The sequence below is a fragment of the Sinohyriopsis cumingii genome, chromosome 18 (genome assembly GCF_028554795.1).
Source record: "Sinohyriopsis cumingii isolate HCF-2022 chromosome 18, ASM2855479v2, whole genome shotgun sequence".
Taxonomy (NCBI): Eukaryota; Metazoa; Mollusca; class Bivalvia; order Unionida; family Unionidae; genus Sinohyriopsis; species Sinohyriopsis cumingii.
The window spans coordinates 56320597-56344705 of NC_142978.1; the positions used below are offsets into that span (position 1 = coordinate 56320597).

Here is a 24109-nt window from a genome sequence, read left to right on the forward strand (position 1 = left end):
GCCTTGGAAGCGATTACCCTCCAAACTAGCTACATTCCTCATAATGAGACCTCTTTGGAGGATAGTATGTCATGGGAAGAGAAGATACTAGTAGTCCTCACAGAATGGTAATGACATCATTCCACTGCTGATTCCCTGTTCCAAGCTTGGGGGACTCCATTGTTGGACTTGTTTGAAGGCAAAACAAAGAGCTCCCCATTCTCCCCATTCTTGTTTCCCCAGTCCCCATCCAGAGGACTTGGACAGTGGTTGCTTTCAACCTGAAGTGGGATTGTTCTGTTAGTCTGGCTGGTGGACCGTTCCAGGACATGACCCCAGAGTACAGAACTTCTGTTGTGTTACTGGGGCTCACTTCCTCACAACAATCTGCAAATTCTGCACCTTTTCACTTTCCTCATCTCAAATGATCTTTCTGCCTGGACCAGTGTTTGAACAAGTTGACAAGTTCATCATTCAGTCCAGGAGTCAATCTTTTTCTAAAGTCTATGATGCCAAGTGGATAATTGTTGGGGATTAGTGCAGTGGGAAACAGGTCAAGCCTAGCTATCCTTCTGTGAGTGCAGTATCATCCTTCTAGTAATTAACAAGGAAGAACTCCACTGCTTAATTGATTGAGACAGCCACAGTTTTGCTCCAGTGATTGTGGTCCAAAGATCATATTGTCCAGCTGGTGGACCATTCCAGGACATGACCCCAAAGCAGGGTATTTTCTACCAGGAAAAGTGACAGCTATGCAATAGCAACAGGTAATTATTACATCATTAAAATTAGTTCCCACCCACCCAAATACATTTTACAAACTTTCCATATAGTAGTAACATTTTATCTCCCTGATTACCATGGTAGGCTCCTTGATTTAAACTCTCAATGGCAGAAAAGTGAGAAAGAGTTGAAATCTCCTTTATGTATATACATGTGTATGTTCTTTATTGTATTTCATTATTTTATATACTGTAGATCTGGGTCTATGCAGTTTGTTTGGACTGATCAGTAGAACAAATAGCATAGACCCTGATTTGCTGGAACCTTTTGCAATGGCAGATCAGGATCTGTGTTGTTTGCGATTTGTCCTGAATTATAAGTCATTATATACAGCATATATTTCTGGAAGAAATAAAATGTATGAATTTACAGTGTCAACTTTAAATTGTTTTTTCAGTTACTACATGGTGATGCTGGAGTTTGAGAGGTTTTACCCACAGGTTCCTCAGAAACCACTGTGGGTTAGGGTGTACAAGAGCGAGATCCAAAAGCTGAGGCCCAAGAAGCTTCCTATCAATGATCAACACCTTCAGGAGCAGTTCAAGAAATACTATGGTCACAAAAAGGCCCTGAAATATCGGGTATGCTGGGACAGTTTAGCCCATACTCATGAGAGTGGATTTCATTCCATTATCCCATAATGCTGTAAATTTGGTAGTAATGTGCTAACTTTTAGACAACATTTTAAGTTGTACTATATCTCACACATTTTGTTCCCATACAATTTGCACTTTTATTTAGAACTTGGGAAATGTTTAAATTCTATGGAAATTATTCCTCTAAATTATTTAGTTACAGATAGAACATTTGTTCATTGACAGAGTATGATAGAGCATGTGGGCAGCCATTAGGTTTGTCACAATGCTGAAGACTCGCTTTCTGTATCTGATTTAAGATGCGTTGCTGATGTATGTGTCAGCAAAAAGGATTGGGCACTCTAGGGGAACCCTGCTATAATGGTGCTTCTTTATAATGCAAATTCAGATATAACCTGGTCACATCATTTATAGGTGACCATATAACCTGGTCACTTTGTAACTCCTGATTGGGATCTAATAAGATCAATGTGGACCTTGCTTAGAGATGACCATGTAACCTGGTTACATCATAGCTCCAGACTAGGAGCTAATCTTATCAATGTGAGACATATTTATAGATGATCCAAGAACTAGGATAAATTCAATCAGTGATGTTCATGTAGTCCATATCATTATGAGGGATAAGAAGCTGTGTACATGCATGTCTTATTTTCATTGTGGTAAGATATTCTGGTACTTTGAGGTTTGTCACATTTTTTAAGTATAAAGTGACAACAGTGGCAGATTGTTACACTGACTGAGGTGAATCTGAAGAAGAAAAACATTTGTTCAAAAGGGCTGATGAATACAAATAGAAATGTACAGAATGAGACTGAGTTAAATAGCAAGAATGGTAACACGGTAGAATGTGCCTCAAATGCTGAGTCTTTGTGACAGACTAGAATGTGCCTCAGATATCATCTTGAAACCAGACCAGAATGTGCCTCAAATGCTGAGTCTTTGTTCCAGACTAGAATGTGTCTCAAATATCAAGTCTTGAAACCAGTCCAGAATGTGCCTCAAATGCTGAGTCTTTGTGTCAGACTAGATTGTGCCTCAAATATTAAGTCTTGAACCAGACAAGATTGTACTTCAGTTGCTAAATCTTTGTACCAGACTAGATTGTGCCTCAAATATTAAATCTTGAAACCAGACCATAATGTGCCTCAAATGCTGAATCTTTGTACCAGACTAGATTGTGCTTCAAATGTTGAATCTTGATACCAGATTACTTGATTAAGGTAATCCAGTTAACATACTACACTGTTTGAAATGCTTTGGTCATTTCATTATGACATCATTTGTGTTTATTTTAAAAAAGTTTTAATAACTGCAGTAACATTTCTATGAAAGAGAATCGTAAATTCAACAAATATTCCTTGGAAATATATGACCTGCATTAAATTGGCCACACAGGGTTTCTGTTATGGAGATAGTAGTGATTTGTCATTGCTGAAAAGTTCATGCATCAATATACCCTTTTCTATTTGTGTTTGATAAGAGTCCTTCTTCAACTTTTGCAAATTTTATACATTTTTAAGTACTTATCTAATTATTTTTGAATGGACAAGTAATGGTACTGAACCTTTTCCCCTTATTTTTATGTAATGGCCCTTACTTGGGGGTAAGTTTTTCCCCATATTTTTATGTAATGGCAATTATGTAGGGATAAGTTTTTCCCCTTATTTTTATGTAATGGCCCTTACTTGGGGATAAGTTTTTCCCCATATTTTTATGTAATGGCCCTTATGTGGGGATAACTTTTTCCCCATATTTTTATGTAATGACTCTTCGGGGATAACTTTTCCCTGATATTTTGTATGCAACAACCCTTACTTGGGGATAACTTTTTCCCCATTTTGTTTAATGTAATGAAACTTATTTGGGAATAACTATTCAGGTAAGAGTAGTACAAGAAAATGTACATTAACTTATGTATTTTGTATTCACTCTGGATTGTTTGAATCATTAACTTTGTACAAACAGTGACTTTAAAAAAATGATAAGCGTATTATATCAGTATTTGTACCAGTTATGCATTGGACCACATCACTAAATTGTAACATATTTCCTTCTACTGTTTATCAGTATCATGGCACTTTTCAGAAATGCATGATACTAATTGAGAACTAATATTACTAAATGGCATTCAGTGCTGCATTGTGCATTTCCTGCAAATTTTTGTATGTGTCCCCAAAATATTGACTGTGTGCACCCACAGGATGCATTTTATTGTTGGGGAAGAATTGACTAGTCTACCTATTATTTAAGTGTACATCTGTCCGTATCTTTGCTGGTGCTAGCAATGGCTAGAGTCACAAAAGGCAGTAACAGCTCTCTGATGAATTTTCATTTTAAAACGTCAGTTTATGAAAGTAAACACCAATCAACTTCATATCAGTAGATGAAAGTAAACACCAGTAAACTTCATAGCAGTATATGAAATTAAGCACCAATGAAACTTCATAGTAGTATATGAAAGTAAACACCAATCAACTTCATAGCAGTAGATGAAAGTAAACACCAGTAAACTTCATAGCAGTATATGAAATTAGGCACCAATGAAACTTCATAGTAGTATATGAAAGTAAACAACAGTTAATTTTTTAGCAGTATATGAAAGTAAATACCAATCAGCTTTGCAGCAGTAGATGAAATTAAACATCAGTAAGCCTTGTAGCAGTATATGAAAGTAAATGCCAATCAACTTCATAGTAGTTTATGAAAGTAAACACCAATAAACTTTGTAGCAGTGTATGAATGTAAACACCAATAAACTTTGTAGCAGTGTATGAAAGTAAAAACCAGTCAACTTTGTAGCAGTAGATGAAAGTAAACATTAGTAAACTTCATAGCAGTATATGAAAGTAAACACCAATGAACTTGTAGCAGTATATGAAAGTAAACACCAGTCGACTCTTAGTATATGAAAGTAAACACGAGTCAACTTTGTAGCAGTATATGAAAGTAAATGCCAATCAACTTCATAGTAGTATATGAAAGTAAACACCAGTGAACTTTTTGCAGTGTATGAATGTAAACACCAATCAACATTGTAGCAGTATATGAATGTAAACACCAGTCAACTTTGTAGCAGTATATGAATGTAAACACCAATAAACTTTGTAGCAGTGTATGATTGTAAACACCAATAAACATTGTTGCAGTGTATGAAAGTAAAATCCAGTCAACTTTGTAGCAGTAGATGAAAGTAAACACTAGTAAACTTCATAGCAGTATATGAAAGTAAACACCAATGAACGTGTAGCAGTATATGAAAGTAAACACAAGTCAACTTTGTAGCAGTATATGAATGTACACCAATCAACTTTGTAGCAGTATATGAAAGTAAACACCAGTCATCTTCATAGTAGTATATGAATGTAAACACCATTCAACCTTTTAGCAGTATGTGAAAGTAAACACCAGTCAACTTTGTAGCAGTAGATGAAAGTGAATACTAGTAAACTTCATAGCAGTATATGAAAGTAAACACCAATAAACTTCATAGTAGTATATGAAAGTAAACATCAATCAACTTTGTAGCAGCATATGAATATAAACACCAATCAACTGCATACCAGTATATGAAAGTAAACACCAGTCACCTTCATAGCAGTATATGAAAGTAAGCACCAATGAACGTGTAGCAGTATATGAAAGTAAACACAAGTCAACTTTGTAGCAGTATATGAATGTACACCAATCAACTTTGTAGCAGTATATGAAAGTAAACACCAGTCAACTTCATAGCAGTATATGAAAGTAAACACCATTCAACCTTTTAGCAGTATGTGAAAGTAAACACCAGTCAACTTTGTAGCAGTAGATGAAAGTGAATACTAGTAAACTTCATAGCAGTATATGAAAGTAAACACCAATAAACTTCATAGTAGTATATGAAAGTAAACATCAATCAACTTTGTAGCAGCATATGAATATAAACACCAATCAACTGCATACCAGTATATGAAAGTAAACACCAATAAACTTCATAGTAGTATATGAAAGTAAACATCAATCAACTTTGTAGCAGCATATGAATATAAACACCAATCAACTGCATACCAGTTTATGAAAGTAAACACCAGTCACCTTCATAGCAGTATATGAAAGTAAACACCAGTCAACTTCATGCACTCATTCATTTCAGACTCCAGCTAATGCACTGATACCAGCAGCACATCGAGGTTTGGTGGCAATTTTCCAAACCCTGTGCCGTAAGATGCAGGCAAATCGTCTTGGAAAACAGGATGAACATGGTATGTCTCTGCTTCATTATGCAGCCATGAATAACAGGCCACAGATTATCACCTTTCTCTTGATGCAGTCAATGGATGTCAATGTCCGCAGGAACAATATTGCAGCCACAGGTAAATAGGGTCGAAATTTTAATATCTTGGGTAAAACTTTACCATATCCAAAACTCCTTCCTTTTACTTCACACTCACACAAATAATGCTTAAGGAGTAAATGTTTTTACTGATTGATGCATCGGAGAATATTTAATACAGTAATCTAAATACTTATAAAGTGCAGCTCCACATGTAGCAAAGGCAGGTTGATGATGATGATGATGATGATGATGATGATGATGATGAAACAAAGGTTTTCTCTTCATGCCTTTTAGTTAAGATCCCAAGGTTCCCCTGAATGTTAGACTAGAATATTGTAAGGGAGGTAAGCTTTGCAAGTTAATGTTTTTGGAGCAAGAGTTACATCCTTATATAAAGGCAAATGTTTATTGAGCTCCATATTATTGTACTTTGTGTTAGAAAAAATTAATTTTAGTTCAATTTATATTCGGCTTGGCCTATTGTTTGTTCTAGTTATAATTATACTCTGTTGTTTTTATGTTGTCATATATATTAGATTGATTTGTACTCTGTTGTAGTTACGCTGTCTTATCTATTAAGTTGATTTTATTATGTAGTAATTATATTGTATTATCTATTAAGTTGATTTTATTATGTAGTAATTATATTGTATTATCTATTATGTTGAGAATTAAGTAGTATATGGTCATTTAGGTTTTTAGATTTAGATTTAGTTCTACTTAGAAGAAAAATAATCGAGTTAAAACACAGCACAACGCTTCTATGATTCTTTAATTTTTGTTTAATTTATTCAGAAGATGAATACATTGCCTGTGATTGAAGACAGAATGATTATCATTGTCCAGCTAGATATGTATTTTCCATAAGTTTTCCATCATAATCACAATTTTCCCATTACTTAACCTTTTTATTTGTATGATTATTCCATCATGGGTATTTATTTCCATTCCAACAGAGGAAGATGGGGGTGCAGCTGGAGGTGGAGAAGCAATGAAAAACTTTCTTTTAGAATTATGTAAATCATTTTAAATTTTCAGCCACATCTTATCTCCACTTGTCCATGCTTCTTGTTTGAAGGGAGTGTGGGATCACCTCTAGCTTTAGTTTTTCTGAGAGCTGGCCTTTTACTCTATCTCACTTAGCTTCCAGACCTTTCCTACAGGATTTCATTTCTATGGATAGAGGCCAAAAGTCTTGTCCAAAATGTGACGAATCCTTTATGCTGTGATTTTAAATTTGCCTGAAAATTTACAAAAGCAGTACTCCATTTGTATTGCATATAAAATGTATCCAGTCATCGAAGAAGTTTAGGTCCATTGCACGCCATAGTCAGTTGGGAATAATGGGAACATTTGGTTTTTCCTTTTTACATAGTATATCAGACAGTTTAAAGAAGCTGCTACTTTTTTCTGTGTATATCTTTAATTGAGTGGATGATAAAGCAAAATGGAAATGGTAACCATTTTGACCTGCTCTAGGGGCTAATTATAGAGATTTGTAGAGAAAAACAAATTATTATACATGCCTTCAAATGAGAAAATGATGATCAGCATCAAATTGTAATATAGCACAGTTAGTTTGGTTTGAAGGCATGGAAAACTATATAATAACAATATGACATGAATAATGAATTAGTATTGTAATTAGTACAGCACAGTACATAAGATGCAATGAAAGCTGTAGGATGCATATTTTAGCCAAGACTTTCGGCCCTGGACTGTAGATTTCTTTTGATCAATTGCATGCATATATATATATATATATATATATATATATATATATATATATATATATATATATATATATATATATATATATATATATATATATATATATTAACTACTAATACTACACATATGTCTTATCATTTATATCCATTTAACAATAGTATTTAGTATTATTCTGTTTTTTTTTGTTTCTTTGTTGTTTTGTATTTTAAGGAGAGTTGTTTTTCAACAAATTTACAGAAGTCACTTGCATAAAATTGTACATTGTGTATGTATTTTCTTTCCTGTCATTGTAAACCAAGATGTGGGTTTTTGCTGTATCTAAAATATAAATTTGTTTTGGTTATCAGCTTGTAAAGGACTTGATCATTGTTTTTAATTGTGGTGCATTCTTACTACAACTTTCAAGTTAAAATTAGCACCAATCATAAGGAATAGATTTATCATGCTTCAGGTGTCATATCCAAAAAGGGTACTTGCCTGGACCTGTCCATTAGTGTGTTTTTCTGTCCTGTACTGTAATCACTGATGGCACACTTGTTTGGACCTGTCCATTCGTGTCCTTTTCTGTTATGTACTGTAATCACTGATGGGGCACTTGCTTGGACCTGTCCATTGGTGACCTTTTCTGTCATGTACTGTAATCACTGATGGCACACTTGTTTGGACCTATCCATTGGTGTCCTTTTCTGTTATGTACTGTAATCACTGATGGGGCACTTGCTTGGATCTGTCCACTAGTGTCCTTTTCTGTCATGTACAGTAATCATTGTCCTGATCCTGATGATTACACAAAAAGTATACAGGACATACATGAGTAAGCCTTTTACATACCAAGATTGAAAATACATTGGTACACACATGTAAAAATGCGCCCATATTCAATTATGTGATAGTAGGAAAAAAATCACAAACTCAGAAATGTATTGAGAATCTTGAGTTTGAATAGTTAAGACAGTGGTACAACCATGGAACAGGAACAAAAACTGGGTCACCATGCTGTTTTCAATTTGTTATTGAGATCAACTGTAACAATTTGAAATTTCCTACCCGACTGGTTTGTTAGCATTTAATTGGTGGCAAGGATGACACCATGAACCTAATCTGGGTTGCTGCCCAAAAATATTTAAAACCTATGATTTAAAAAGAGTGAAACTATTCTTAAATTGGTTTACATTGTAAAATCACACGTGCATGCTCTTCAAAATTAACATTTGAATGGCAACAATCCATTGATTTGTCATCAGACTGTGTTTCAGTATGGCATAAAAGACCACACATTTATATGTAATGAAAGCACAGATGACCAATTGAAAATAGTTAACATGTAAGTTGATTGAAGCCATGCTTCATAAGTGACAGACAGTTGAGGATGTGTGATTAGCAGGCAGTTTTACCTAACAGTTTTTTTTTCATTCTTTTCTGAAGCCTTCCATTTTTGGAAATGTGGGCAGTACTGATAAACTGACTGAGAAACAGATGTAGGTCCCATACACGTAATACAAAATCTGATGGTGGAAGTGCAGTTTCCAAAAATGGTGGCACCAACATGTCAGTACTGTAACACCAAGAACAACCCAGTAAAAGAAAAAAAGTAAAATTTCTTCAAACAACACACTGAATTTAGAAGTTTAATTTGGATTCAGTTAGCTGTCATTTCATTATATTAACCTTGCAAAAATGTATGTATGGTGTATCTAAATTATGCACCCAATATATATGCCACAGACTGCATAAACTGGAATTATGCCACAGATTGCATAAACTGGAATTATGCCACAGATTGCATAAACTGGAATTATGCCACAGATTGCATAAACTGGAATATGCAGGATGACTAACAAGCCATTCCATTTGTGGATGGTTGTCTGTTGTATTGAGGTAGGCTTCATGCAGACATTTTAAGACAGAAGTTTCAGTATTTTTCTTGCCATTGACAAATTTGGAAGGTTGATTGAAAGTGGAATAACTTTTTATATAGCATGTCTTTTTTTATTGCTACTTTCCATGTTAAAAATATGTTTTTATGGTTAGATTCAAGTGAACATGAAACCCAGAGTGAATCTGGTGAAACCACACCTAGAACGGGAGAAGGTATTTTACAAAATTTAGAAATAACAGCCACTATGTTTCATAACAACCATGTTTCATGCTAAATGCAGATGGGCTATGTAAAGTGAGATTGCTGCACCCATCCCTTTTTACAGCGGTATAAAATTTAATATCAGTTGTTTATCTCTCATACATGTTTTCAGTGAAAATAACACTGCCTTTGAAAATGTAAGTGTACATGTGAATTTTGTAGATTTAAAGTATCAAAAAATGTCAGGACATTTATGACAGATAATGTTGCTTAAAGGAGATTATATTGTCTCTTGATTGCTACAGTCTGTCAACTCTGTCCCCATTTTTTGACAGTGTCATTTAAATTATGTACTCAAATATTCGTGACGGGTTATCATCACAAATCAAAATTAATAAAATTTTATAAGGATAGTTATGTTAAAAACAAATTATAATGAAAATATGAAAGTTCCAGTGAGCAGCTTTTGTGATCTGTCACCAGAAGTCACATATGCCATGTGTTCAGATGTGGCCACCAGTACAAGTTTGACTGTGATCTGTCATCAGAAGTCACACCAGCCTGGTGACCATATGTGGCCACCAGTACAAGTTTGACTGTGATCTGTCATCAGAAGTCACACCAGCCTGGTGACCATATGTGGCCACCAGTACAAGTTTGACTGTGATCTGTCATCAGAAGTCACACCAGCCTGGTGACCATATGTGGCCACCAGTACAAGTTTGACTGTGATCTGTCATCAGAAGTCACACCAGCCTGGTGACCATATGTGGCCTCCAGTACAGGTTTGACTGTGATCTGTCATAAGTACATGTAGTTACATTATACTTATATCCAGATATGGCCTCCAGTAGAGGTTTGACTGGTCTGTCAGAAGTAGTAACATGAATACTTATATCCAAATGTGGCCTCCAGTACAGGTTTGAATCATCTGTCAGAAGAGGTCACATATAGCCTCGTGACCATATTTGGCCTTCAGTACAATTCTGTGATCCATCAGAAGAAGTCAAATTAGACTTAAATCCAAATGTGGCCTTCAATACAAGTTAACTGATCTGTCAGAAGAGGTCACATCAGCCTTATATCTGTATGTAGCCTGCAGTACAAGTTTGATTGTGTTCTGTCAGAAGAGGTCACATTAGCCTTATATCCATATGGCCTCAAGTACAAGTTTGAATTTGATCTGTCAGTAGAGATCACACTAGCCTTATATCCATATGGCCTCAAGTACAAGTTTGACTAGTTCTGTCAGACATAGTTACATTATAGTTATATCCATATGTGGCCTCCAATACAAGTCTGACTGATCTGTCAGAAGGAGTCACATCAGCGTTACATCCATGTGTAACCTCCAGTACAAGTTTGACAGATCTATCAGAAGAGGTCACATCAGCCTTGTATCCATATGTGGCCTCCAATACAAGTTTGAGAAGTCAGATTAGCCTCATGGCCTTTAGTACAAAATCGACTGATCTGTCAGAAGTAGTCACATATCCATATGTGGTCTCCAATACATTAGTCTCATGACCAGATGTGGCCTCCAATACAAGTTTGATATCTGTCATCCAAAGTCACATTAGTCTCATGACCAGATGTGGCCTCCAATACAAGTTTGATATCTGTCATATGAAGTCACATTAGTCTCATGACCAGATGTGGCCTCCAATACAAGTTTGATATCTGTCATCCAAAGTCACATTAGTCTCATGACCAGATGTGGCCTCTAATACAAGTTGAGTGGAAGATGAGACAAGAATGTACATAACTACATGTGATTCCAACTTAGCTCAAATTTCCACAGGTATTCAGAAGACAGTTTTGTTGACTCCTTTTCTGTAAGCGGATTGTTTGTAAGAAACTAGTATGTTGTTAGATTGATTTTGTTAGTTTTCAGTACACACACACAAACAAAGACACACACACACACTTTGCTTAAAAGTGACTAATTTATTTGACAGCATACTGGCTTGATGCATAGTCAAAACTGTTACAGAGTAACAAAAGTTGCTAAAATGTAGCTGGTAATTACAAGACAAAATATGTTTCTGTTTTTTTTATAGGTTTTAGGTTTTGATTAAAATTGAATTGAATTTAATTAACATGCTGGATATATCACATTTTCAGAGAAGATCATATCTTCATTAGAAATAGAATTACATAGCCCATGATGCTTTTGGGAATCCATCCATATTTTCACTGCATGCCTCTTGATCAACTGGCATGCCACCTTGCCTAAGTTAACAGCATGGAATTGTAAACGGCATCTACAAATTTGTATTTTTAGTTTTTAATCAGATCATTAAAATCCCATTGTAAGTACACTATGTTGTATTATGATTACTTATACTTGTCTGTTTTTAAACAACATCTGTAATGACATGGCTTTTTGTGACAAGAATAATGCATGCTTGATAAAGTTTGCATTGGTTTTCATATATATATAGAGTGTGACAGCCTTAGGTCTGAATTAATTTTAGTGTAATGCATGGTGTCTGTCCATATAACTGTATCATGAAAATATTGCAGTATATAATCAGTTGTATGATTTAGTGATGCATGATATATAGTGTATTGATGCATGACATATAACATATCGTTGCATGAAGCTGTCTGAGGTGTGTTTTATGATCAATCTTGATTTTGATTGCTTTCTAAAGTCTTAAGTTTCTGACCATTTTAAATGTGCAATGTATTATGGAATTGAATAAATACAGGATGAGTCAGTAAGACATAAATATTATCAACAATCGAGGAATTACCGGGTAGCCGTTGATAACTGCTGGGTATTTATTTAAAAGTCTTTAAAATTCCCTGTCTGGAAGAATTTGGATTTTTCAGCAGAAATTTTATTCTTAAATTTGCACTGGGATGAAAGACAAATAGATTTACAGTTGAAATCATGTTTTGAAACAAGTCCTGGAAACCAGTCTTTCTTTCATGCCAATTTAACACCAAAAACTTAAATTAAAATCAGCTCAGTCATGCCCGCTTGAGAAAATAAATAGCTTCATTCTAAATAGTAAGTGATAAATGGAGGACTAAATAGATTATTAAGGTTGGTCAAATTTGTATTGGGGCTTAGCCCTACATTCATCATGCATAAGATGATTAATCAACAAATGCTATCTGAATTTCTGTTTTGACCATATTTAGTAGAAAGCATCCTGGCACAAGGATTTTAGTTTTCCATTACAAATGATGCCAGCCTGCCATCAAATATGGTCAGCATTCTGTTAAATGGAGTAACCTTTAAATGACGTTTTTTTCTTTCTCTGAAAAACTCCTAAAGAGAATTTGAACAAATCTAAAGCAGGGTATCATAAAATAAAGGGCTTTCAAATTTGTGGAATTGATGTTGATGTGCTGTCAAATATAACCACCATTACTCAAAAATCACTCAGCAGAAATTGACCAAATTTGACATTAGACATCCAGGTATACAAGGGATTCAAGTTTATACAAATGACATTAGGCATCCAGGTAATAAGGGCTTTCAAGTTAAACAAATGACATTAGGCATCCAGGTAAAAAAAAGCTTTCAAGTTTATACAAATGACATTAGGCATCCAGGTAAAAAGAGCTTTAAAGTTTATACAAATAACATTAGGCATCCAGGTAAAAAGGGCTTTCAGGTTTGTACTAATGACATTAGGCATCCAGATAAAAAGGGCTTTCAGGTTTGTACAAATGACAATAGGCATCCAGGTAAAAAGGGCTTTCAAGTTTGTCCAAATGTTTGATGCTGTCAGACAAGGCCAATGTTACAACATTGTAAAAAAATTTAATCAGTTTCTTTGGAATCACTCAATAGAATTTAACTTTAAGTTCAACAGAAAGCATAAAGGCAAAGAGGGCTTCATATCTGTACAAATGATGCAGATTATATATTGCCACCGTTAGTAATAAAAACAGAAACACTTTAATTGACTTGTCAAAACCTGAAGTGCAGAATTGGATTAAATTAGACACCATCCTGGCATGAAGGACTTTTAAATTTGTACATGTGATACTGATTGGCCATTAATTATGGTTACTGTTACTACAAATACAAACAAAACTTGTTTGAGTTATCTTGATTACCATTCTGTTTGGGTGTCATTATGAGAAATGGGAATAAAAAAACATTTTAAATGACTTTTAATAATAAACTGTTCAACAGAATTTGACCATATTTGACAGAAAGTGTCCTAGCACCATGACCTTTCAGTCTTGTGTAGATGATGTTGATGTGCCATCCAGTATGGATGAGGAGACAAAATAAAGACAAACCTTGAAGCAAATTTTTCTGAATATATGCATAGAGCATCATATAAAAAAATCCTACATGAAGCTTCCTATTTAGCCAGATTTCTTGGCAATGCTCTAGCATTTGGCCATTAGGCAGTTTCCAGCCAGTTGAGTGATCTAAGGCCCACTTGGGCATCTTGTCATATTATCTCGTTGTGTATTTTTGCTTTGGTGCTAAAATGTGCTGGTTACTGTAGGGGCAGATACTTAGTTCAGCACAGTTGAGTATGTAGCACATGATAGCACATGTGGAAATTCCATTGCAGTTGGTTTAGTAATGTTTAACAATTGTCTGCAATGCATTTTGGGTATTACTGGTATTAGGCTTATTACAACTCTGGTTTTAAACTAAGTAACAAGAAAGAGTGAAAACAAGCAAGTTTAGTAAAATTCAACAAATAATTTATTTCCCTTGAATACAAAGTGAAAATTTAGAAGGAACTTACAGAATTGTGAATTAAATCCCAAATGGTACTAAAAGTTTGTAACAAGTCCAGAAATATAGAGTATTCCACATGAATTCCAGTGGTGTTCTAAAATGAACTACAACCATGAATGTGCTGATGTACCTGTAGCTTTGAATAGTGTTGAAGTGCTAACTGTCTTGATGTATCATGGTATTATTCAAAATATCTCTAAATCAATTTACGATAATCCCAAAATAGTGACTTAGTTTGAAAAAGTGTTAATGAGCACTTTTTAATTACAAATTTAAAACTGAACACAAACAAAATACTGATTCCACTTCAAATGTTAAGATAGGAATGAACAGTTCTTATGTAAACAACTTTATTATAAAAGCCTAAGACACAACACAAGGACCAGGATGAGGGTCAAAACGTCATTTCTAGAACATTCTAAATTGTAAACATGGTCAGGTCTGTCACTAAAACTTTAGTAAAGAACATGTCAAATACTGGGTAGACCAGGAATTCCCAAGGTTAAAATCAATGTCTTAAACTCAAATCCAAGTAAACATGTTTACCATGAAATAATAGTTCAAATATATTGTACAGGCATAAGCAAAAATTAACTATGTCATATGTTGTTTGGAAAAAAAAAGACATTAGCCAGGTAGGCCAAAATCCAACCTTTAATTATGGACAAAGGTCAATCACACAATACAATTAAAGATACAAAACATATTATTATTTTAAATATTTTTCAGTGATACAAGGTGTTGGCTAATAAAAGTACAACATGGTATCTGTTTTACACACAATAAAACTATGATACTGTCTCACATAGTGATGTTCATAGGAGTCATACAACTGTGATGCTGTCTCACATAGTGATGTTCATAGGATTCATATAACTGTGATGCTGTCTGACATAATGATGTTTATAGGAGTTATAAATATATGATGCTGTCTCACATAATGATGTTCATAGGAGTCATACAACTATGATGCTGTCTCACATAATGATGTTGATGGGAGTGATACAACTATGATACTATCTCACATAGTGATGTTCATAGGAGTCATACAACTATGATGCTGTCTCACATAATGATGTTCAGGAAAGTCACACAGCTGGGCTGCCTTATGCATCAGAATGCTTTATATTGAGGTATTTTACACATAATATTACTGTTGAAGAGTAAAGTTGGATCCATGATCATATCTGCTTTATAAAATGGAGTGTTATACTGAAGTATCTTATAAAATGTAGTGTTATATTGAAGTATCTTATAAAATGTAGTGTTATACTGAAGTGCCATATAAAATGGAGTGTTATACTAAAGTGCCTTATTGTGGTGGAGTACTGTAGATAACGGTGAAGTCTGCAGACCTTGATTTGCTGGTATATTATACGATGTCAGACCATGGACAATGTTGTTTGCAGTTTAATATACATTACATGAGTTTTAATATGGTACAGTACTCCTTCAGTATAACTCTATTCATGGGAACCAAAAAGTTACCTACATTATATGTGAGGGAACATTATATTAAGGGATGTTCTAAAAAATACTGTCATATCATGCATAACAACACAAAATATGATATGAAATGATGGGAAGCCACATCATAAATAGCCTGAAATGAGAAATAACTGAAATGAATTAGCTAGTAGTATTAAAAAAATACAACAAAAAACAAAAAGCAAAAATCTATTGAATCATTGGTATGGGAGCCATTTCCATACAGGAGTTATACAAGGGACAGTGGTTTACTGAGAGCTTTGTAGTAATGGACCACTGTTAAGTTTAAAAAATAAAACATACTTAAACATGGATGTTTAAATTTTGAAAATGAAATATATTTAAATACAGATGTTCCAGTTTTGAAAATTAAACATGCTTAAACATATGTTCAAGTTTTGGAAATTTTATACATAATTAAACACATATGAAAATTGGGCAAGCTAAGTTGTTTTGAGTAAATTTACCTAGACAGGTTATTCTATTAAATTTACTACTCCAAAGCTGTTTTTCACTCTATGTCAGAATAAAATATTGTTTGCTTCAAGGATTAAATTGCAATAAATTGGGTTGAACATCCCAGGACCAGATAAGCGTGGAAGCCCTTTTAGTGATAAGTCAAACACTTGTCATCTTTAAAAGTTTATTTTGGGATGATTTACAATGGGGATGGGCAATCAAGTAGACATAATACATGCACTACATAAGGGTTGGTATGCAAAGTAAAGATATCTACTGTTTATCAGAATTCTTCTTATACACAGAACAGACCTTCATTTTCAATAGCTCTCATGCTATCAGTATTTTGAAGTTTGAAAACAGGCACTTATAATTTTATAATACTGTACTTTGTGTACACAGAATTGGAAGTCGTAAACAACAATGACATTTCCGTAAGAAAAAATTGCACTTAAGTATTTTGTGCAAATCTTTGTAAAATTCTGTAATGGTTAAAGTTATTGTGAATTAACTAGGTGTAATTGGATACCAGTTTTCATGGAATTGTGTTGTTGCTACAAAATTTAAATTTAAACACCCATTGGATAATTATCTTTCTTTGGAAACAATATAACCCATTCCCCCTCCCCCCCCCCAAGTACTGCCAGAAATGTGATTTTCACAAAATCATGAAAATAGATGAATTTACAGTATGTCCATTTTTCAAAATGATAATATTATGCTGGATGTGCTGTAGGCTAAATTTCTTGTACATTTGTTTTCTTTTTAGCTCACCAAGCCATAATGCCAGATGAGTTAATGGTGTATTCCATTGTCATGTACTGTACATTGTCTATGTACAGTTGTCTTCTTTTTAGCTCACCAAGCCATAATGCTAGATGAGCTAATCATGTAGTCCATTGTCATGTACTGTACATTGTCTATGTAAAGTTGTCTTCTTTTTAGCTCACCAAGCCATAATGCCCTATGAGGTAATGGTGCATTCCATTGTCATGTATTGTACATTGCCTGTGTACAGTTGTCTTCTTTTTAGCTCACCAAGCCATAATGCCAGATAAGTTAATGTGTATTCCATTGTCATGTACTGTGTACATTGTCTATGTACAGTTGTCTTCTTTTTAGCTCACCAAGCCATAATGCCAGATGAGCTAATCATGTAGTCCATTGTCATGTACTGTACATTGTCACTGTACAGTTATTTACAGCCTATTAGGAACTGCTTGATGAATTTGCACATGATTTTACAGGGAGCCTTTTGACATCTAGGCATTTTAAATTTATTCAGTGTATGCTAATAAATCATCTAACATGACTGCCATTACTATAAATAGAAAAGCTTTTAAACAGCTTCTCAAAAATCATCCAGTAGAATGTGACCTAATTTGACGGAAAGCATCTTAACATAAAAGTTTTTTCAAATGTGTCCAGATCATGTTGATCAACAATCAAAAATGACTGCATTTCTAAAAACAGAAAAATGTTTCAATGACTGTTTCATTAAATTCAATAAACTGCTCCACAAAAAAAAATTAACCAAATTTGACAGAAAGTAGTTTGGGGTAGATGGCTTTCTATTTCATACAAAATGATGTTGATCCACAATCAAATAAGCCTATCAGTATTAAATTAAAAAAACTGTGAATAATATCATCTCAAACACTGTTAAACAGAATTGAATTCAGTTAGACAGAAGGGATCCTGGTAGGAAAAGCTTTAATTTTGTACAAATGATGCCAATCTACCACCTGCTAAGGCTACTGTTAAATTTTTTTAGGAAAACCTTTAAATGACTTTTACAAAAACTCAAAACTGCTTAATTAACAGAATTTAACCAAATTTGACAGAATAGCAAACTAACTTCGTTGCCCTGGACATGTTATATCTTGGCATGGAGGATTTTTTATATTGGATACTGATGTGTCATCAAAAATATATATAAAGGTACAACAACTTGAAATATTTATTTTCATAATCAACAGCACTGGAAGAAATTTCAACAGAAAGCATGTAACTAACCCAGATATCTGTGTCAACTGTTCTTGTAATGGACTATACTGGCGCTCACCAGTTTCATATTTTGCATAGTATTACAATTTTAAAGGGTGTCCTCACTGGTTATACTGGCTATTTAAAAAGGACCCTGTATATCTTTGGTATAATTAAAATAACCTTTAATTCCATTTATTTTGGTATATGGGTGATGGGTGTAATATGGGTTATAGTATACAGCTTGGCCTTAATTAAAATGCGCACTTTTCCAAAAACTGCTAGCTCTGTTTGGTCATTTTCACTTCCTGGACTTCAGAGATAAATTGTAAAAAAGGAGCCGATAACTTTTTTGCATTTTATATATTTGGTAATTCATTCATTGCACTTTCAGAAGCTGTTTTTGTCTAGTCTGACAAAATTCATTTTCCCTGTTTTAATAACTGCTAAAGACTTTAGGCTAATTCAGGCTGATTTCTTTAGCACAAGGGATCAGTCATTTTAGTTAGCTGTGTGCTTAGATCATTTACAATCTTTTCAAGTACATTGTCCAATGAAATTTCAGCTACAGTACATGAAAGTAGCATAGAGGTAGGCCAACATTATATCCATTGTGCATGTTGCAAATGTAAACAACTTTACCTTACACCCACCACTTTCTCAGAAGTTCATAATATCTGTAGAGTGCCCCCTATTGGGCAAATGTCAACATATGGACTATTAGGCAAATGTCAACAATGGACTATTAGGCAAATGTAAACAATAGACTATTAAGCAAATGTCAACAATGAACTATTAGGCAAATGTCAACAATGAACTATTAGGCAAATGTCAACAATGAACTATTAGGCAAGTGTCAACAATGGACTATTAGGCAGATGTAAACAATAGACTATTAGGCAAATGTCAACAATGGACTATTAGGCAAATGTTAACAATGGACTATTAGGCAAATGTAAACAATAGACTATTAAGCAAATGTCCACAAAGGACTATTAGGCAGGGATGTCATTTCAACTCTTTTTTTTGGGGGGGGGGAATTAATTGGGGGGGGGGGAACTTGATGGGCTTCTTAATTTTCATATATAGGCTACAGCAATTTTACAGCACATGCAGATTCAGGAGGGGGGCAAATGTCCCCCTCTGCCTCCCCCCCCCAGTGACATCTCTGCTATTAGGCAAATGTCAACAATGGACCCTTAGGCAAATGTCAACAGTGGACTGTTAGGCAGATGTCAACAAGGTGAGCTACCTCAGTCTGACTTGGTCTGTGTAGGAATGTGATAGCTGTACCCTGGGACTAGCAATGCTAAGTATTTCATTTGATCAGTTGAGTTTGAAATATATTTCGAAAATAGCAGCTGCATATTATAACACCATGTAAATTGATCTAGCCATGTTGTTCTATTGGCTTTCTATGTTCATGGTTTCATTAATCTGTCATTATGGTAAATCACAATTGGGTTGAACATTCCTGGACTGGATAAACATGGATGTCTTTTTACTGACAAGTCAAACACTTTTCTTCTTTAAAAGTTTGTTTGAGATGATTTACAATAGGCAGTGAAATTGATATCAGTGTGGACACTAATGAAATAGACATGCTAGGAGAGGTGTGCAAAATCAATATGAAGCAGTACAGCTGATATTTATAAGAAATCAACTAGCTTACCGAGAGCTCCCACCATTGATTTTAGTGACTGTAATGTATGTCTTGATTTTAAAAAAGAACTGGATTTAATGGAAAATGAAAGTTTTACGTTTTGACAGTTAGGGTCTGGCTCAGTGAAGTTGACACAGCTCTACAGTAATTTTGTTGGCCCATATTTTGGTCTATCTATCTGGTGCTCTGTCCAATGACAATTTGGTTTGCACAAGATTTTTTTTGTGTACTGGGAATAGTTGCATTTTAACTCAGATTTGGTATGGCAGCTTCAGATTGATGGGACTTCAAAAGAGTTTGAGTTCCAGGCATCTGTCATGACATTTGCTTGAGTTATACCCCATGATTATCGGTCCTCTTGTCCTTGATTTCTACAGCATAGCTTTATCTGGGAGTGTTTAATTTCAAGCAAGTTTGGTATGTGTATTGATTTTCAGCAGACACTGAATTAGTTCAATTTCCAGCATTCCACTGTTCATCCAGACTTGTCATCTATCTTTATGCTGATCTGATCATGATAGATTTGGATTTCATCCAGACTTATCATGCACCTTTATACTGATGTGACCACGATAGATTTGGATTTCATCCAGACTTATCATGCACCTTTATACTCATCTGATCATGATAGATTTGGATTTCATCCAGACTTATCATGTACCTTTATATTGATGTGACCATGATAGATTTGGATTTCATCCAGACTTATCATGCACCTTTATACTCATCTGATCATGATAGATTTGGATTTCTTCCAGACTTATCATGTACCTTTATACTGATGTGACCATGATAGATTTGGATTTCATCCAGACTTATCATGTACCTTTATACTGATCTGACCATGATAGATTTGGATTTCATCCAGACTTATCATGCACCTTTATACTCATCTGATCATGATAGATTTGGATTTCATCCAGACTTATCATGCACCTTTATACTGATGTGACCATGATAGATTTGGATTTCATCCAGACCTATCATGTACCTTTATACTGATCTGACCACGATACATTTGGATTTCATCCAGATTTATCATGTAATAATAATAATAATAATAATGCTTTATTTATGGAGGGTGACTCATTAGTCAAGGACTATTCTCCCTAGAGGCCCTCTTAAGGAGAGTATAACAATGCACATTATATGAAGATAGCAATAATGTACCTTTATATTGATCTGACCATGATAGATTTGGATTTCGTCCAGACTTATCATGCACTTTTATGCTCATCTGATCATGATAGGTTTGGATTTCTTCCAGACTTATGCACCTTTATACTGATGTGACCATGATAGATTTGGATTTCTTCCAGACTTATCATGTACCTTTATACTGATCTAACCATGATAGATTTGGATTTCATCCAGACTTATCATGTACCTTTATACTGATCTAACCATGATAGATTTGGATTTCATCCAGACTTATCATGTACCTTTATACTGATCTGATCATGATAGATTTGGATTTCATCCAGACTTGTCGTGTACCGTTATACTGATCTGATTGTGATAGATTTCATTTTCATACAGGCTTGTCATGTACCTTTATACTGATCTGACCATGATAGATTTGGATTTCACCCATACTTCAATGAGATTGAACTTACTATGAGGATAGTCAATCTGCCACAGGGTCTTTAGCATTTTTAGAGAGGCTGAAGGAAGGCTGTTTAATATGTAAGGTTAAATTCCATTTGCTGACCATACATTTTATTAAACTTCTGCATTGCAATGCATCATGGGAAAATACTAAGAGTGAACATATGTTGCATTCCTAATTTATGTAAGGAAATAGGAACTATTCATCAGAAATGAACTAGTGACAACTTGTAGTTACTAACAAGGCTGTCTCTGTGTCCCGTGAAATGTTTTATGAATAGTATTTGGAAGTTTAAATAATTGCTTTTATATATTCACTAGGTAATCATCTATATACAATACAATCATAGTAGAATAGAAATAGTTGATTTCTTTACTACTTTGAAATTTCCTACTTGTTTCTGTCACACAATGGTAAGATAGAGAGTTATCTGCTCCTGGCTATTTGACACTCTGTGTGCGTGTGTGTAATTTGGATTTTTAACGTAGCTTTAACAATTTTTCAGTCCTATCGCTATGATGTCTGTAGTGTGACAGTTTATAGTGGTGTCTAGCACTGGGGCATCATGCCGCAGACATGTAGCATGATGTCCCACCCAGTCACATTATTCTGACACCGGGCTGACCAGTCCTAACACTAACCCCTTAATTGTGAGCGCCAAGCGAGGCAGCTGTTAGTACCATTTTTGCAAGTCTTTGGTATGACTCGACCGGGGATCGAACCCATGACCTCTCGCATCCGAGGTGGATGTTCTAACCACTAGGACACTGGAGCGGTGACACTGTGTGGGGACATAGGAATAATAATAATAATAATAATAATAATAATAATAATAATAATAATAATAATATTTTTATTATTATTATTATTATTATTATTATTATTATCAATAATAATAATCACTTTATTTAAAGAGAGTAACACAGCTGGAGAACTAATCTACCCTGAGGCCCTCATACATAGGAATTTATTTATTTTAACTGCATCTATGAAGGCATTTAATATATTGGGTTTGAAAGAAGGAAATAGAACAGGCATTTCTAATCTCAACTGGAATACTATTCCAGAGCAAAGTTCCAGAGTATTGGAAACTTTTTTTGTATAATTCCTTATTTGGTTTGGGAATTTTATACTGCTTGATAGACATAAATTGCAGGTGGGGAGTACTGCCAGGTAGCCTATACTGGAATAGTGATTGTAAATATTCAGGAGCACTATTATTGGATATCCTGTACATTAATTTGGCTTTTCTCAACCAGATTCAGTCTTTAATAGGTAATATTTTAACTTAGCAGCTAAATTTTCCCTGCTTTCTTTCTGGATTGATATTAGTCTAAATGCTTTTTTTTTGAAGATGTGCTAGCTTTGCTTTGCTTTTATCATTTGAATTACACCATACTGTTTTACCGTAGTCTAAATAGGGTTGTATGTAGTTGTTATAAAATAGTTTTCTGTGCCTTTCAGGGAGAAAATATCTCATCCTACTGAGAAGCTACAAACTTGAATTAACTTTTTTACTGGTATGTTTGATATGTTCAGTCCATGATAGGTCATTATCTACCAAAACACCATGTAGTCTATCATGACAAACCATTTGCAAATTTTTATCCTTCCATGTCAGACAATGTTCATCACTATCAAAATTTGACCTTTTTTGCTGTGTTGAGATAAGTAATATTTTAGTTTTGCCAGTATTTACCACCATGCCATTGCATGTTCACCAGTTGTCCAGCTGGTTCAGGGCATCCTGTGAAGAAATTTCCAGTTCATGCTCTGTGTTTTGGATGTCTGACAGTATTGTGTCATCTGCATAGAGATCTGTTAATGAAATTGAGTCCCTTAGTAAAAGTGGTTGGTTATTAATAAATAATATAAATAGTAATGGACCTAGAATTGCACCTTGTGGCACTCCATATCTAACTGTTCCAGGTTCAGACAGAACATTATTTATAAAAACATGTTGTGTTATCTCACTTAAGTATGAAGTAAACCTTCTAATTGTGGTTTCATTGCATTAGTAAATTTTCAGTTTCTACAAAAGGATTTTATGATCCACCATGTCAAAAACTTTCCTGAAATCTACAAATACAGATCCCATTATTCTACCTTGATCAAGTGCTTGAAGCTATTTATCAGTTAGAGAGATCAAGGCAGTCTCACATGAATGTTTCTGTCTAAAGCCTGATTGAGTTGGTGTAGCAGCAAGTAATTGATTAAATATGACATGAATGAGTCATGGACATATTTTTCAGTCAATTTGGAAAAGTTTGGTAGTATTGAGATTGGCCAGTAGTTATTAGCATCAGCCTTAGAACCAGATTTTTGAATACTGGTAGGCATTCCTTTTGCAGTTTTCTGTAGTTTGGGACACATGAGGTTGCAATACTGAAATTGATTATGAATGTTATGCTATTTGAAATAGCTGAGGCAGACATTGTAGTGAGTCGTGGACCAAATTTGATCAAGTCCTGTAGCTTTCATGGTCACAAGTTCACTGAGACATATTTTTTATACAGGTGGGATAAAGAAATATACCTCTTTAGGGATTCTGATGCTGCAGAACCTTTTTAGTTCATTAAATTTGTTTTCTACCACTGATTCTTTTAACTTTGTGGTAATGTTGGTGACAAAATCATTGAAAACATTTGCAATGTCAGTGTCATCAGTGACTAAGGTCTCATTTACCAGAAG

General features: G+C 34.5%; 1 protein-coding gene across 1 annotated transcript in view; it reads left to right on the forward strand.

The window, feature by feature from the left end:
- The window catches only part of LOC149776694 (ankyrin and armadillo repeat-containing protein-like), a 131545-nt gene that overhangs the window by 26078 nt on the left and 81358 nt on the right, over nt 1-24109 (forward strand). The window contains exons 5-8 of the mRNA XM_089941331.1: nt 1160-1343; nt 5494-5713; nt 6633-6692; nt 9439-9498. Of these exons, the coding sequence (XP_089797457.1) occupies nt 1160-1343; nt 5494-5713; nt 6633-6692; nt 9439-9498 (524 nt within the window). The remainder of the gene's footprint in view (nt 1-1159; nt 1344-5493; nt 5714-6632; nt 6693-9438; nt 9499-24109) is intronic.